At 35.8% G+C, this 16,162-nt stretch overlaps 1 protein-coding gene across 4 annotated transcripts in view; it reads right to left on the reverse strand.

Moving 5' to 3' along the window:
* Positions 1–16,162, reverse strand: part of EPS8 (epidermal growth factor receptor pathway substrate 8) — a 210,915-nt gene that overhangs the window by 13,219 nt on the left and 181,534 nt on the right. For all 4 annotated transcript variants that reach the window (XM_049882554.1, XM_049882552.1, XM_049882556.1 and 1 more), the window contains 3 exons: positions 14,457–14,565; positions 13,414–13,557; positions 3,511–3,733 (listed from right to left, as the gene is read on the reverse strand). In XM_049882554.1, the coding sequence (XP_049738511.1) occupies positions 3,511–3,733; positions 13,414–13,557; positions 14,457–14,565 (476 nt within the window). The remainder of the gene's footprint in view (positions 1–3,510; positions 3,734–13,413; positions 13,558–14,456; positions 14,566–16,162) is intronic.

A 16,162-nucleotide genomic window follows, 5' to 3' on the forward strand; every position in this document is an offset into this window, starting at 1 on the left:
TTGTGTGTGATATTAATGATATTGCTCAATAATTTTCACATTCTGTTGGATCGTCTTTTCTTTGGAATGGGGACAAATACGGATCCCTTTCAGTCAGTTGGCCGGGTAAAAAAAAGCTGTCTTCCAAATATCTTGGCACAGACGAATGAGCACTTCCACCTTTGCATTCCTTTGTTGAAACATATTTGTTAATTTCTGGAGCCTTGTTTTTTGCCAATGCCTTTTTTTTTTTTTTCAGTGCAGCTTGGACTTCTTCCTTCAGTAGTATTGGTTCTTAATCATACACTACCTCCTGAAATAGCTGAATATCAACCAATTCTTTTGGCACAATGACTCTGTACTTCTTCCTCTTCTTTTGATGCTTCTTGCATCTTTCAATATTTTGCCCACGTTGTTGTTGTTGTTAGGTGCCGTCGAGTCGATTCTGACTCATAGCGACCCTATGCACAACAGAACGAAACACTGCCCCGTTCTGCAATCATTGTTATGCTTGAACCCATTGCTGCAGCCACTGTGTCAATCCACCTCGTTGAGGGTCTTCCTCTTTTCCACTGACCCTGTACTTTGCCAAGCATGATGTCCTTCTCCAGGGACTGATCACTCCTGACAACATGTCCAAAGTATGTAAGACGCAGTCTCGCCATCCTTGCCTCTAAGGAGCATTCTGGTCACACTTCTCCGAAGACAGATTTATTCATTCTTCTGGCAGTCCATGGTATATTCAATATTCTTCGCCCACACCACAATTCAAAGGCATACATTCTTCTTCGGTCTTCCTTATTCATTGTCCAGCTTTCACATGCATATGATGTTACTGAAAATACCATGGCTTGGGTAAGGTGCACCTCAATCTTCAAGGCGGCATCTTTGCTCTTCAACACTTTATAAAGAGGTCCTTTGCAGCAGATTTACCCAATGCAATGCGTCTTTTGATTTCTTGACTGCTGCTTCCATGGCTGTTGATTGTGGATCCAAGTAAAATGAAATCCTTGACAACTTCAATCTTTTCTCCGTTTATCATGATGTTGCTCATCGGTCCAGTTGTGAGGATTTTTGTTTTCTTTATGTTGAGGTTTAATCCATACTGAAGGCTGTGGTCTTTGATCTTCATTAGTAAGTGCTTCAAGTCCTCCTCAATTTCAGCAAGCAAGGTTGTGTCATCTGCTTAACGCAGGTTGTTAATGAGTCTTCCTCCAATCCTGATGCTCCGTTCTTCTTCATATAGTCCAGCTTCTCAGATCATTTGCTCAGCATACAGATTGAATAGGTATGGTGAAAGAATACAACCCTGGCACACACCTCTCCTGACTTTAAACCAGTCAGTATCCCTTTGTTCTGTCCGAACAATTGCCTCTTGATCTATGTAAAGGTTCCTCATGAGCATAATTAAGTGTTCTGGAATTCCCATTTTTTGCAATGTTATCCATAATTTGTTATGATCCACACAGTCGAGTGCCTTTGCACAGTCAATAAAACACAGGTAAACATCCTTCTGGTATTCTCTGCTTTTAGCCGGGATACATCTGACATCAGCAATGATATCCCTGGTTCCACGTCCTCTTTTGATTTTGCCCATAGAATCCTTTAATATTACAACTCAAGGCTTAGGTTTTTCCTTCAGTTCTTTCAGTTTGAGAAATGCTGAGGGTGTTTTTCCCTTTTGATTTTCTAACTCCAGGTCTTTGTACATTTCATAATAATAATTTACTGTTTTCTTGAGCCCCCCTTTGAAATCCCTATTGAGCTCTTTTACATGACCATTTCTTCTGTTCACTTTAGCTCCTCCATGTTCAAGAGCAAGTTTCAGAGTCTCTTCTGACAACCATTTTGGTCTTTTCTTTCTTTCTTGTCTTTTCAGTAACTTTGATTTCTTCATGTATGATGTCCTTGATGTCATCTCACAACTCATCTGGTCTTCTGTCATTAGTATTCAATGTGTCAAATCTATTCTTGAGATGGTCTCTAAATTCAGTTTTTTTTTATACCTGAGGTCATGCTTCGGCTCTCATGGACTTGTTTTAATTTCCTTCGCTTCAACTTTTAACTTATATATGAGCAAGTGATAGTCTGTTCTACAGTCAGCCCCTGGCCTTGTTCTGATGATGTTTGCTTCTCCACAGTCTTTCCACAGATGTAGTCGATTTGATTCCTGTGTATTCCATCTGGCAAGGTCCATAGGTACAGCTGCAGTTTACATTGTTGAAAAAAGGCATCTGCAATTAAGAACTTGTTGGTCTTGCAAATTCTATCCTGCCATTTATGGCATAGTTTCTATCATCAAGGGTGTATTTTCCAGCTACCAACCCTTCTTCTTTGTTTCCAGTTTTTCCATTCCAATCACCAGTAATTATCAATGTATCTTGAGTGCATGTTAAAACACTTTCAAACTGCAGAAGCTGGTAAAAATCTTTAATTTCTTTGTCTTTGGCATTAGTGGTTATTCTTTCAATTTGAGTAACAGTCGTATTAACTGGTCTTCCATATAGGTGTATGAATGTTATCACTGACAGTGTTGTACTTCTGGACAGATCTTCTAAGATTCCTTTTGATGATGAATGGGATGCCACTCCTCTTTAATTTATCATTCCCGGCATAGCAGACCATACGATTGTCTGATTCAAAATGGCCAATACCAGTCCATTTCAGCTCACTAATGCCTAGGATATTGATCTTTATGCATTCCATTTCATTCCTGACAACTTCCAATTTCCTAGATTTATACTTCATACATTCCACATTCCAACTAATAGTGGATGTTTGCAGCTGTTTCTCCTCATTTTGAGTCATGTCACATCACAAAACGAAGGTCCCGAAAGCTTAACTCCATCCACGTCATTAGCATTGACTATACTTTAGGGAGGCAGTTCTTCCCCAGTCGTATTTTGAGTACCTTCCAACCTGTGGGGCTTATCTTCTGGCACTGTATCAGACAATGTTCTGCTGCTATTCATAAGGTTTTCACTGGCCTTTTTTTTTTAGAAGTGGATTGCCAGGTCCTTCTTCCTAGTGTGTCTTAGCTTGGAATGTCCACTGAAACCTGTCCGCTATGGGTGACCCTTATGGTATTTCAAATACCAGAGGCATAGCTTCCAGCATCACAGCATCATGTGAGCCACCACAGCACGACAAACTGACAGATGAGTGGTGGATTTTGAAGTATGAGAGGATTACTGAATTGCTTAAGGGCACAGCCAGTAAGTGATGTTTCACTGCTGAAACTCAGTATGTCTGGCGTCACAGTCCACCCTCAACCATCACAATATACTGTAATATGTGTAGAAATATACACATTAGAGAATGGAGAGAACTTCCTGTTTCTCAGAATTATTGGTAGACGAGAGGCTAGGTGAAAATCTTTGCAACCTCTGAAGTGCCATGCAAGTATAAAGGATTATTATTTATATTTAATAATATTTAATACCAGTTGAACCAATAGTAAATGTTTTACTTATCAGTGCATTTAATTCACAGAAGAAACTCTGTGTATTTTTGCCTTTTTAAGAAACTTACGATCCACAGGAAGTTGTTTGTGTCTCTGGTTATCTCGTATAATGCTGCTGCCACTGTCACTGGAGCTGCTGTTCTGGCGGGATACATTTGCCGGAACCTTTGACACAGGAACAGGTGCTGGAGCAGAAGGTGGAAGGGGGACAGGAACTGGAGCTGGTGCTGGAGGAGGTGATGGAGCAGAGGGAGTATTGCTCAGTCTTGGACCATACTCCATCTTTTGTTTCTATAAAAAGACAAGTAATTAATTTGATATTTTAAAAATACATACTTAGGCCAGGAAAACAAATTGTACCTTGATAGGATATTGTTGGCTATTTATTTGTAAACTGTTATACAAATCCAGAACAAATTCATGTGTGTGTGTTATATACGTATGTGTATACATATATATAGACATACATACATACTTATATATACATACATATGTACATGTAAATCTCTGTGTACACATACATGTGTATATATATATATACACACACACACACACACAGCTATATTTACACACACACACATATTTCTACCTCTATCTGGTATGCTGCTGTTGTTAGGTGTTGTTGAGTCAATTTTTGACTCATAGCCACCCCATGTGACAGAGCAGAACTGCACTGTATTGTTTTCTAGGCTGTAAACTTTACAGCAACAGATCGCCAGGTACTTCTCCCATGGAGCATAATTATCATTAATAATCATCTTTTAAATACGTATTTGTCCAAAGTCAAAAATATGTCAAGAAGTTACAAGAAGACATCATTAGCAAACAGCTGTATTTGTAATGGTCATAAATGTTTAAGAAAAACTAGATTTGAACTTGGAATCACTCAAGGCTAGGGTAAGCCAAAGTCTACTGGTTATTTTATAATTTCCACTAATAATTTCTAATTGCTCTGGAAGTCTAAATGCCAATGTCATAAAGCATCATTTTACTCCTCATTTTAAATATGCTTAAAAATCTTTAATTTTCCTATTTCCAAGTAATTTGTTAAAAGGAGGGGCAATATGCCAGTAGAAAAAGGGACTATGGTTCAAAATACATAATTTTTAAATGTTATTACTAATATTTTTCAAGTTATAACTTTTTCTCCCATCATCTTCATACTAACTAATTAAAACTAAAAATTTTCCTAATGTTGTGGGGGGGGGTAGTGAAGGTAATGGTATGTTCTTTAATTAAATGTTACACATATTAGAAAACAGGCCATGGGGGTATTTTTTTTTTTTTAAAAAAGGTAGATGTGATAACATATAACAATCATTTTTCAATTGTAATTGTTAAGCTATTATGAAACAGTATTTATGTATATTCCTTATTAAACTGTATGCAAGACTTGAAATTTTAAATCTAAACAAAATAACTTTAATTGTAGATAACTGTATTGTAACGGACTCCAAATTATCAAAAGGCACAATACAGAGCAATGACCTGTAACTGAAGTAAAGTTTAGATACTGCACTGGTAGAATTTTAATTATTCTATAATTTAGGATTAGCATATAAAATGCAAAAAGAAGGCCTTCTGATAATCAGATCCTTAGTTAGAACAATATTTACTTTTAAGTTCTAAATTGGCCCAAATATAAGATAATATTGATTTTAGGAGAGCTTTCCCCAATTTCCACAGAGATCAAAAACATAAAAATATACACCACAAACACACCGCTTTTAATTTAATCATGACTCAAAAAACACCACACCAACCTTCATCATAGTTGCCTTCACAGCAAATGATTAACACCTGTGGAAACCTTAGTGGGAAGAAGCCCTGGTTGTTTTCTGCTCTGTAAAAGCTACCATTCACTAACAAGTGGGGTGGAGAAGGAGAGGAAGGGTATTATGCAAGGATGAAAGAAGAACTGAAAGAGATGTTTATAATGCTGTTAGACATTTGGCGGGGGCTGGGGCGGGGAGGAAGAGGAGGGGCAGGGAGTGTGGAAGGGAGGAAATAGAGGGATAAAATTCACAGAGCAAGCCATGGAGTCAGATGGGACAGAAATAGAGATTGTTAACCTCCTCAGCATTTAAGGCCCAGAAACATTTCTAATATATTCTATAATAATAACAACAACAACAATTTTATTACTATTATCATCATGCCCAAAAAAACACTCCTCCTATATTTGGGCCAATAAAATATTTAAAGCAATCAAAATACAGCAAACATCACCAAAATGTAATACTTAGCACACACCAACGTCATCTCATTAATGCATATACAGTGTTCCCTTGCCAAGAATGTCCTCTGCACTCAAATTCACGATGTGCTAGTGAAGTCTCACATTAGGATTCCAAACATGTCAGAGTTTAAATTATTGTTTTTAAAGTGCAAACAAAAAAATGCCATGAGCTTGGCTTTCCATGAAATGATTCATATTTTCTGTTTCCATAAAAACAAGAACAGCTAGTGTTTTGTTAGCCATCAAAAAATACTCTGAAAAACTGAATACACTGTGTGTTGTCAGAATCAAGCCTGAAGACAAGCTCACCAAATGTTCTGTGCCTCATTTCACTCATCTGTCATTGCTACAAAATGCAACTTTATCATTATGACTTAAAAGAATAATAGGTTTAAAAATGCAAATATTTGATTAAAGAAAAAAAATATGAAAAAATATTTCATTAATTATGCCACAAATTGTATTTACTTGCATATTTTCCCTTTTTCTTGATCCTTTCTCCTCTTGCTTCAGACCTACAACCCCTGAAGTGAAAAAAGGGGGGAAAATTGCCTTCCTTGAATAATTGCAACACTTCCAGTTCTGAAATGGCAATCAAGGCAACTTTCCCACTGAGACGGGTTTAATGCTATTCATGGTGTGGAGGAAACAGAATCAGCACTGATTTTCAAATTACTTCCTATGCCTCCTCCAATTCTCTACACACACACACACACACACCACCCTTTAACCTGCCACTCAACCACTGGTCTTTATTATTGCCGTCTCTCAGCTCTTCTGTAAGTACAAAGTTGATGCCTCCAACATACACTCAATTCACGCAGTCTTTCAGAGCAGAACTGCAACCTGAACTTTCTTCTCTCCTGAACCAAGGGTGCTGGAGCTTCAAATCCTAAAAGGAATCTTGACCAACTCTTCCCAGTTTGTCTGAGACTGTCCCTGTTTTAACACTGAAAGTTGCATATCCCAAGAAGCCCTTCAATCGTGGGACAGTTAGTCACTCTAGTGTGGACCCACTTCTGTACCAAAACTGTCACTTTGTAACTCTTGCCTGTTATGTCCTACAAATACAGCAAAACCTGTGAGAGCCAGAACTCAACAAAACTGACATGTTTTTCTGCGTTTTGAAAAGTTTTCTGCCATTAACAGCATACAGTCTTCCCACTTTTCTCTCGCTATTAGCGGAAAATATTTTTGTTTCCCTTCTCTGACAGGTTTCCATCTTACATAGGTTCCAGCTTCCAGTGGCTTACTGTACATTTAAAGTGCTATTTAACACAAAATCTCTCTCTTTCTTCCTGAAAGAAAACAGAATTACTAAACCTGATGACAAATTACTTTCCTTTTCATATTTAAGTCCGAATAAGTCACTTTTCTTTAGCCACTAAAGCTGAGTTGAAATTCTCAAGGATTTAAAAAGTTATTGATAGATAAGCTCCTGATGCATGCAAGATACTGCTTCAGAAGGGAAATTATGCAAGTAAGCCAAATGATTCCATTAAAATTGAACTGTTCATAAAATTTTAACCGACTCTGAATTACACATTTCTCCTCTAAATTTGGTCTCTTTGGAACTCTGCAGTGAAAACTAGACACAGCTGGAATATTTGGAGGGTGTTAAGTCCAGAAACTGAATCAAAAAATTATGTTAAGAAGAACTGCCATGAGGAAACAAATGTGGGTTACCTCTGATAGCTCACCAAGTAATCGCTATTAGGAAAATGGAGCAAATCACATCAAAGGAGAAAATTAACACAGGAGATGGAACTAAAATAATATCAGTTATAATTCATGTCAAATATCAGATGTGAGCAAATTAGTTTTTGACAATAAAATTACCTGCCCACAAAGTAAGGGGCTTGTAAATATGTAATTCCTTTCCATTACTCTTGTCTAGCCATGGACAACTTAACACATAGAATACACTACAGTATAAACACTGCAGAGTATTTGAGCAGTACCTATTTGTGTATTAGAGTATTAAGTATTAAAATATTAAGATATAGGTTCATCTTATTCTTATAGATTAAAAATACAATCAAAATGCATTAAAAGTTTATTTACAAAAGGAAATATATTAACATAGCAAGGCATGATTCTAGTGAGCTTTGGCTTTGAAATTATAAGCAGCCTAAACATACACAGAACATTTCATAATTATGCACATGTGCATGTTGGTCAATGATTTACTTTACATAACATGAGTGGATATTATTCAAATTAACCTAAACAATATCTAGGAAAATATCAATGCATGAGGCAGAATAAAAAGTAAACATACTTGTCTAAAGTCATGCCTCTAATGAACAGATAAACAGTCTTCAGAGATTAATTTAAAAAAAAACAAATCTTAAAGAATCCCATATTATCAGGAGGTTGGCCTGCATGGAATGAATAGGAAGGCATCTTTAGTAAAATGGTCATGCTATCCAGTAGTATCTGAATGGTCTGGACTGAGGCTGAAAACAAGAGTGTTCATAATATGGGCTGAGATGAGTACTGCTGGTGGATTAATACATCTACAGAAAATATTTACACTTTCAATTTGAGGTTATTTAAAACATATACAGATAATAATATAAATTATATCTATACTGGATTGTGGAGATCATGTAGCCTGAGTCCTTCTATTTTACAGATGAGCAAATCAGAGCCCAAAAAGTAAAATGCTTTCCTTCAGATCACCTAGCTAGCTAATGGCAGGACCAGGGCTAGAATCCTCATCTAGCAATACCTCAATTCAGGTTTTTTTCCTACAATATCACAGTATCTTGCTAGGAAACAGGGAAGACAGGAGACTTTCTGTTGAATTCACAGTCCTGGGATGGCAAGACATTCATGATTATTTTTACCTCTTCGTAGTGGTCATTAGACAATTCTCAATTCTTAATTTTTCCATTATATATATATATATATATATATATACACACACACACACACTATGTCTACCTATGAGAGCAAGAATATCTATAATAATAAGCATATAGACTTAATCATTAAAAATAAGCAACAGACCTTTTTAGTCAGTCCTTTGGGTAAATGAGAAATAACAGCAGGGATGAGAGTTTTGGTTTCTGCTCTTAGCATAGCGTAAGAATCAATACGGGCAAAAGGGCAAATTCTAGCAGATGAACAGTCACAGTGCTATAGTCTGGGAATTGAGGCAAAGAAACACTGGGAAATTTAAGTGCATTTGTGGCAAGCAGACTCCAGTGGGGAGAAAGCACCACGGATGTCCATCTGTTGTAAAGGATGGACATCAGGTGGCAATTCAACACCTACTCTCTACTGGTGCCAGGTACTAGCACCCCTGCCACCAGCAGAATCTCTAACCAATAAAAGACCCTGGGATACTCTATAACATTTTTTTTTTTTTAGCTTTTAATTTTGAACTCATCTTAGACTTACAGAAGAATTGCTAAAATAACATTTTACATAACATAAATGTTAACATTTTATATAACAATAACACAATTACCAAAACCAGAATGTTAACTCTGGCACAATATTATTAACTAAATTATAGACATTATTTGAATTTCACTAGTTTTTCAACTAATATCTTTTTTGTTGTTGTTTCAAGATCCTATCCAGGATCTCACATTACATTTACTTGTTCTTTCTTCTTTTTTTTTCCCTCAGTTGTCAAGTTGATTCTGACTAGGTGACCTCATGTGTGTCAGAGTAGAACTGTGATCCACAGGGTTTATTTTATTCTTTTTTCTAAATTTTGTTTATTTTGTTACTGACAAGATTTTTTATCAAAAGACATGTCATTTGTCTCCATTTCTCAACAATCTCTCACAAGCATGCACTTCTTTTTCCCCATGGCTTCATTCAATCATTTTTTAATGTTCCTTATCTTTTATAAATGCTGTCTTGTTTTTAAAATTTTGCTGAAGCTGTGGGAGAAACACATAAGGTGAGAATGGCTACCTTTACAGAACTGTTAAAAATCAGTCCGAATGTGAAGATGTTAAATAGCCTGGACTCTCAGGAACATCAGGTGGTAGTCCAACACCTATTCTCCACTGGTGCCAGATACTAGCATCCCTGCCATCAGAGCAGAATCTTTGACAACAACAACAAAAAGCGTGAACGATAGGCAAGGGCTGTACTTGTGTCCTTCATCCAGGGGCTGCCACTATTTATATGTACCTCTTATTCACAGAAAATGTGGGAATATAAACATAAGAGTCACAACTGTGTGCATTTATAAAATATATGGTGACTTACAGATGTCACATGGAAATGGTTTTCCCCTATTCTCACCATTCACGAAATGTCCACTTTTTAGGTGAATTATATAGTTTGGCTATTTTCCTTAATGATAAAAAAAAAAAAAAAAAGAGTACATGAAATTCAAGGAAAGGATATATTAGTAAAAATCCAATTCTAAGTATTGTTCTTTGTAACTGATCAGATTAACTTTTAGCACAACACAATGCATGGTAAAGCTATTCTGAGAAGATATTGTCACCTTAAACATTCCAGTGGTGAAAAAAGTGTATGTCTATACAAAAAGAGATGTCAACCCTTTCCAAGCACTATTCCCCAGGATACCACAGCATGTCAAATCATGGGATCTGGATCCATAGTGCTGGATTCAAATCCTGGCTTCACACAGCTGTGTAACTGTGGACACGTTACTTCCCAGTACCTTAGTGTCTTCACATGTAAAAACATGCCTACTTCATAAGGTTGTTGTGTAAATGACTGGCACATAGTGCAAGATCTGATGATTGGTATTACCTACTTCAAAGTGTAATTTCTCACCGTCTGTAAATGTGAAGAAAGCTTAAGCAATGAATCATTAGGTGTCTACCTGCAGTACTGTACCTGAGTCTAAAATTTTTTTCCAGAAGAAGCTTCTTTACATTTCCTCAAAGTTTTGATATCATTGGATGGAAGAGATGGGGAAAAAAAGTGTGTGGACCATTTCTGAGAAGGTAAGTGACAGTCACTGCAGCTAGTACAGAAAGCACCAAAAGAGAAGCAAAGTCATGGTGGTTGACTTTGGACTCCATAAGGCTTTCTTTTTTTTTTTTTATAAATGTGAGATGCTTGCACTTAATATTTGTTAAATGAACACATAAAAAGATAAGTAAGATTCAGTATTGTTTTGAATATGCTTGTAATCCAGTGGAGTTCTATAAGGTTAGGGTAGCAGGATCACTGGGATCTATGTAAATATGGTGGTATCTTTATTGTCATTTTGAAATCCGCTGTATATAGTATTTTTCTTCAGGCAGTTCGATAAAGGTATCTGGTGGCACTGCTGTAGAGATATAAAAATGACTGGCATGCCTTTCCAAGGATGCTTTTTTTAATTTTCCATCTTACTCCATTATTTTTTTATTTGAGAATAGGAATCCTTTTAGAGCAGGATTTACGCCACATAGCAGACAGCAGATTGCAGACTGTCGACCTTGCTTATTATTATTAAAATTTTACAGTAACTTGGTGGTTTTGTTGGGCTCAGTCCAAAATTTTCAGGAGGTGTTAAAAAGCAGATTATTTTTAATATCTTTTAAAAGTCGGCCCTCAACCTAAACACACACAATTTCCACACACATTTCTACATGCATCACTGCATTCATAGCTGCATCCAGAAATTTTCAGAAGACAGTCAGATAGTGTTGAAAAGTTTAAAAAGAAAAGAGCCAAAAGAGGCAATCAATCCCCACCAGCATCACAAGTTTCTATTTACGTAAAGTAGCAAAACAAACTCCTGAAACTTGTGAGCACTTAAAAAATTTCTTGGTTGTGCCAAAGTTGACAAAAACATAAGATGAGGCTCTGTTAGAAAAAAGGAGGAATATATTTTAAGTTTTCCAAAAGTACTCCACCTACCTATGATATGTATTAATAGTTTTGGTTCAATTTCAGACAGCAAGAACTTTTAAACAGAAAAGTCAACTTATGGCTCAAGCCAGGAATTAGAATTGAAAAAAAGACAAGACTGAGAAGTAGAAAGGAAAAGGTAAGAGATTAAACTCCTTAGGAAACCTCAGGTAGGGGGAAAAAACTAAGAATTTACATTATTTTAAAGTTTATCTAACTTATTTTATCACAGTTTGCCATTTCCCAGCAACCATACACACAATAAAAACAAACTTGGATGACTGCTGTTAACACCTGAAATACAAACTCTTGGCTTCTGCTCACATGTGGTAACTATGGATACTCTTTGTCAATAGTGCTTCTTACAGCTTACCATGAGTTAATTATTAAAAACTGTCCATATGACTCAAAGAGTATACACTCTATCACAGTTTAAGGCATACATTTCAAGCACACATCCTTTCAGTGTCAAAGGTATATGGACAAAACTTCTATAGGAAAGCACAGGAAGAACTGACATTCATAAACCAGACAGAAGCCTGCATTATGTCAGGTAACTACATCTCAAAATCAGAAAAGTGAGAACTTAAGAAAGAAAAAGGGATAAAAATGAAGAAAATTCACTTCAAAAATCCGTGAAAAATGGAGTGGACCATACCTTGAATAACTCAAACTCCTTCTTTGGCATCAACAGCTAATGACAAATGATGAACATAAAATAAATATATAATTTATATGAACATGAACCCAGCCAAAACATATGTACAGCAAACAGAATTTTCATTGCCATCACATTAAATTATCAAGATATATCAAATATACACTAATTCTTTATCTCAATGTTTGCTTGAATCTTGGATTCTGATACGGCCAACAGTCATTCTGGATAAGTGCAGGGCTTATATTAGGCTGGAATGTCATGAGGATCCAGAAGTATTTAAATGAATGGTCATGGCAGAAGCTAGACCGCATTTCTAGGTCTGAACAATCTGTATTTTATTAAGCCTACACCTGGCATGAAAATGAACTGTTTCATTTCATATTCTATGTAGCTTCTACTCAAAGTCATGATATTATTAGGGAGTCAGGACTTTAAAATTCTTGCTGGTGACATGGGAAAAATGCCACCGCAAGCTCAGAGGCTATACATGGGAGACTCCATTTTTCTCTGTTGGTAGATCTGGCTCTAGTGATCCTGTCACAGGTCAAGAATCCCAAGAGTTTAACAGCAAGTAAATTCAGATGTTATGGTGAATGAGTTCACCAGGGTCAGCAGAATCCTGAAAAATGTGGCATGAGCTTCAAGAATTATTCAACGATCAAGAAGAGAGATCCTGATCTGCCTAATATATATTGTACGTATGTTTCAGCCTTAAAATCAAGAGAGGAAAAACAGTATAATCCAAATGAATAAATATTTATGTATTAGTGTATGGTGAAATGAGTACACTCTCAATATTGGTTAGTGACTGAACATTTAAGAGGCTCTGAGAGCAAGGGCTGGTGAGGATGGAGTACCATCTCAGTGCCTATGTGTTCAGTTCCTACATCAAGAGGAAGCCATTAGTGGGTAGGAGGGCTATGGGTAAGAATGAAGTGGGAGAAATACTATTCCTTCAAACACCATAAATATTGTAGGTTGGAAAAGTTAGCGTTCAAAGAAGGACGCACTTGCTGCTAAACATTTTGAGCAATTACGTGAAAAAGTAAATCAGAAAGCATGTGTATAACTCTTCCTATGTCTCTCATCATTGTCCCTAATTACGTAAAGTTTTAAAACCAATTAAGACTTAAAATGAGTAATACTCAAAAGGTATTTAAATTCTGTTTAAGAGTGATACATTTGAAAATTGTTAAAAGTTAAATTTTGCAAAGAAATCAAGATTACCTGTATGGTATGTGTGTAAGGTGGATCAGCACGCCCTAATCCAGATTCTGGAGGTCTCACAATATCCAAAATGTTATTTGGCACAAATCCACAATCTCCACTAGCATTTCGAACTTTCCACCATTGCTTCCTATCATCAAGGATCTGTCATCGTAGAAGAAAATGAAGGTGTCATTTCAGTACCAAAATCAACTATGAAGAAAGTTCAATTTTTATTCCTAGACGTCAACCAAGAATTTTTTTTCACTTCTAATTTATTTGTGGTAAGTTGACTTAGCATCAACATATTGTGAAATGAATGATTCTCAGGAATTACAATTACTAGCACAGAACAAGTACAATGTCACTATGATGAACCTACCCAAGGTCCATATTACCTCCCAAGAATGTATAGCTATTTGTATTACCTGAAGTACTTAGAAATGATTTAGATGACTCTCTTGGAAAGTTCTATTGACTCCATTTTTGGAATAGAAAGAAAAAGTATGAAAACCATTTTTTCACAGAAACTACGCTGACAATCCCACTTTACATGTTGAAGAAGATGAATTCTCGGTTATAATTTAAGAAAAGAGATTTGGGCATCATGGTAGACTATTCCCAAAACCATTAGCTCACTAGCTGCTAGGAACATTTAAGCAAAGATACTAGGATAGACAGAAGGAAATGTTATTATTTTTTTATTAAAATGTTACGGTACATCTACAAAGAAGTGATAACTAGCTTCGATTCCAACAAAGAATGAAGTCCAGAAGAAGAAGACACGCAATGTATAAGGGCTTTTACAGAACATGAAAGGAAGTCAAGAAATCCAACCAAAACAAAAAACAGGTAAAGCAGCTACCATTCCTAGATATTATCCTAGAGCCAGGATATAAGCATCTATAATATAATGCATCCTGGTAATATAAAAAAATTATGAAGAATAATTTCTTGACTACTGAGTTTCTTTGAGGAAGGTTTAGACATAAACCAAAAGAGAAACACCATAAATCCATTTTATTAAGAGTATTAAAAAAAAAAAAAAGGTAAAATTCTGTTACCTCTAAAATATCATCTTTTAAAACTGAGAGCTCACTGTTGTTCCTTGCCCGAAATTCATACTTGGATTTGGCATATTTCTTGGGCTGTGTTTTTAGTGGGTCATAATTTCTGTGAAAAGAAAGAAAAAAATCATTCAGTTAGGTGCTCCTAAAGATTAAAAACAGACGTAAAACATTAAAGCAAGCCAAATTCTACCAGAAAACATCTGACAAATTATTTAGATAGTGGCTTAGTTTCATCATGTTTTACAGAATATGAAAACTAAAAGGAAATTTCAAGTTTTTGGTACTGAAATGAACTATGGCTAGGGCAAAAATAATGATGCAAAAAATCACAAGGTTAGCTGGCACTAAGCCAAATCAGAATCCAGATCTATGAACCTTTTGTCCATTAAATACACATAATGGATATTGCTTTGTTAATTAGCATATCTACTTGGACAGAGTTCAGATAAAGATAATAACTGCTTGTTAGCATTCTTCATAAAATTAAAGGAGACTAAAGATAGTTTCCAGAGTGGTAATTTACATTATACATTGACCTCACTAAGTCACATAATGTCTCTAACCAAATATATATATAAAATATTATGACTGGGTATCAATTTTTAGGAAAGCTGTATATAGTATGGCACATATGAATGTATGAATGTGCATGTACAGATGTATCTGTAGGCATACATATATTTATATATACATATTATGGGTACTGCATATATATTCACATATAAAGCACATGGGGCACAGTTAAAGATACTTCCTAGACGTAAGCAAACACCTCTCACAGTTTACTGGGTTTGAGGGCTTAGGACCACAATTTTTTGTGGCAACTGGGTCTATTGGTAAATATAGTTCATAAGGAAGTTCTTAAAAGCTTGCGAGAGGCCATTTAAGATACAACTATCGTTCTCTACTTGTCTGGAGTAAAAGAGAAAGAAGGAAACCAAAGACCCAAAGAAGAAACTAGTCTACAGGACTAATAGTCTACATGAACCATAGACTTACCTCCCTTGAGACCAGAAGAATTAGGTGGTGCCCGGCTACCACTACTGACCTTTCTAACCAGGGACACAATAGATAATGTAGATAGGATGGGAGAAAAATGTAGAACAAAACCCAAATTCCTAAAATAAGGACATACTTACTGGACCAGTAGAGACTAGAGGAACACTCAAGAGTATCGCTCCAGGATACCCTTTAAACTAGAACTCAAACCATTCCCAGAGGTCACCTTTCAGCCAAATAATTGTTCACAGGTGATATATAACATAAATATCATCTGTGAGTACTGTGCTCCTCTAAATAATCATCTAAATAAAACTGAACAGTAAACATTTACCCTAGACCAAAGATAAGATGGTAAGGGGTAGGGGGCAGTGAAGCTAGATTAATAGAAAGAGAACAAACAAAACTAAAATAATGAAAATGCTGACAGATCCTGAAAAATGGGACCAGTGTAACTGAACAATATATACAGAAACCATTAAATGAGAACCTAATTTGCTGTATAAATTTTCACCAAAAACACAATAAAATATTTTTTAAAATTACAAACCTCTGTGTATTTTATATCAGACCAGACTTTAATGAAGAATTTCAATGAAATAATTTTTTTTAAATTCAAACCTGATTTCCATCTATATCCACTAAAAATTGAATCTATAATTAAAACTGACTTTCATATGTTGGCATTTTCAAAATATATC

Source organism: Elephas maximus, chromosome 4, assembly GCF_024166365.1.
Source record: "Elephas maximus indicus isolate mEleMax1 chromosome 4, mEleMax1 primary haplotype, whole genome shotgun sequence".
Taxonomy (NCBI): domain Eukaryota; kingdom Metazoa; phylum Chordata; class Mammalia; order Proboscidea; family Elephantidae; genus Elephas; species Elephas maximus.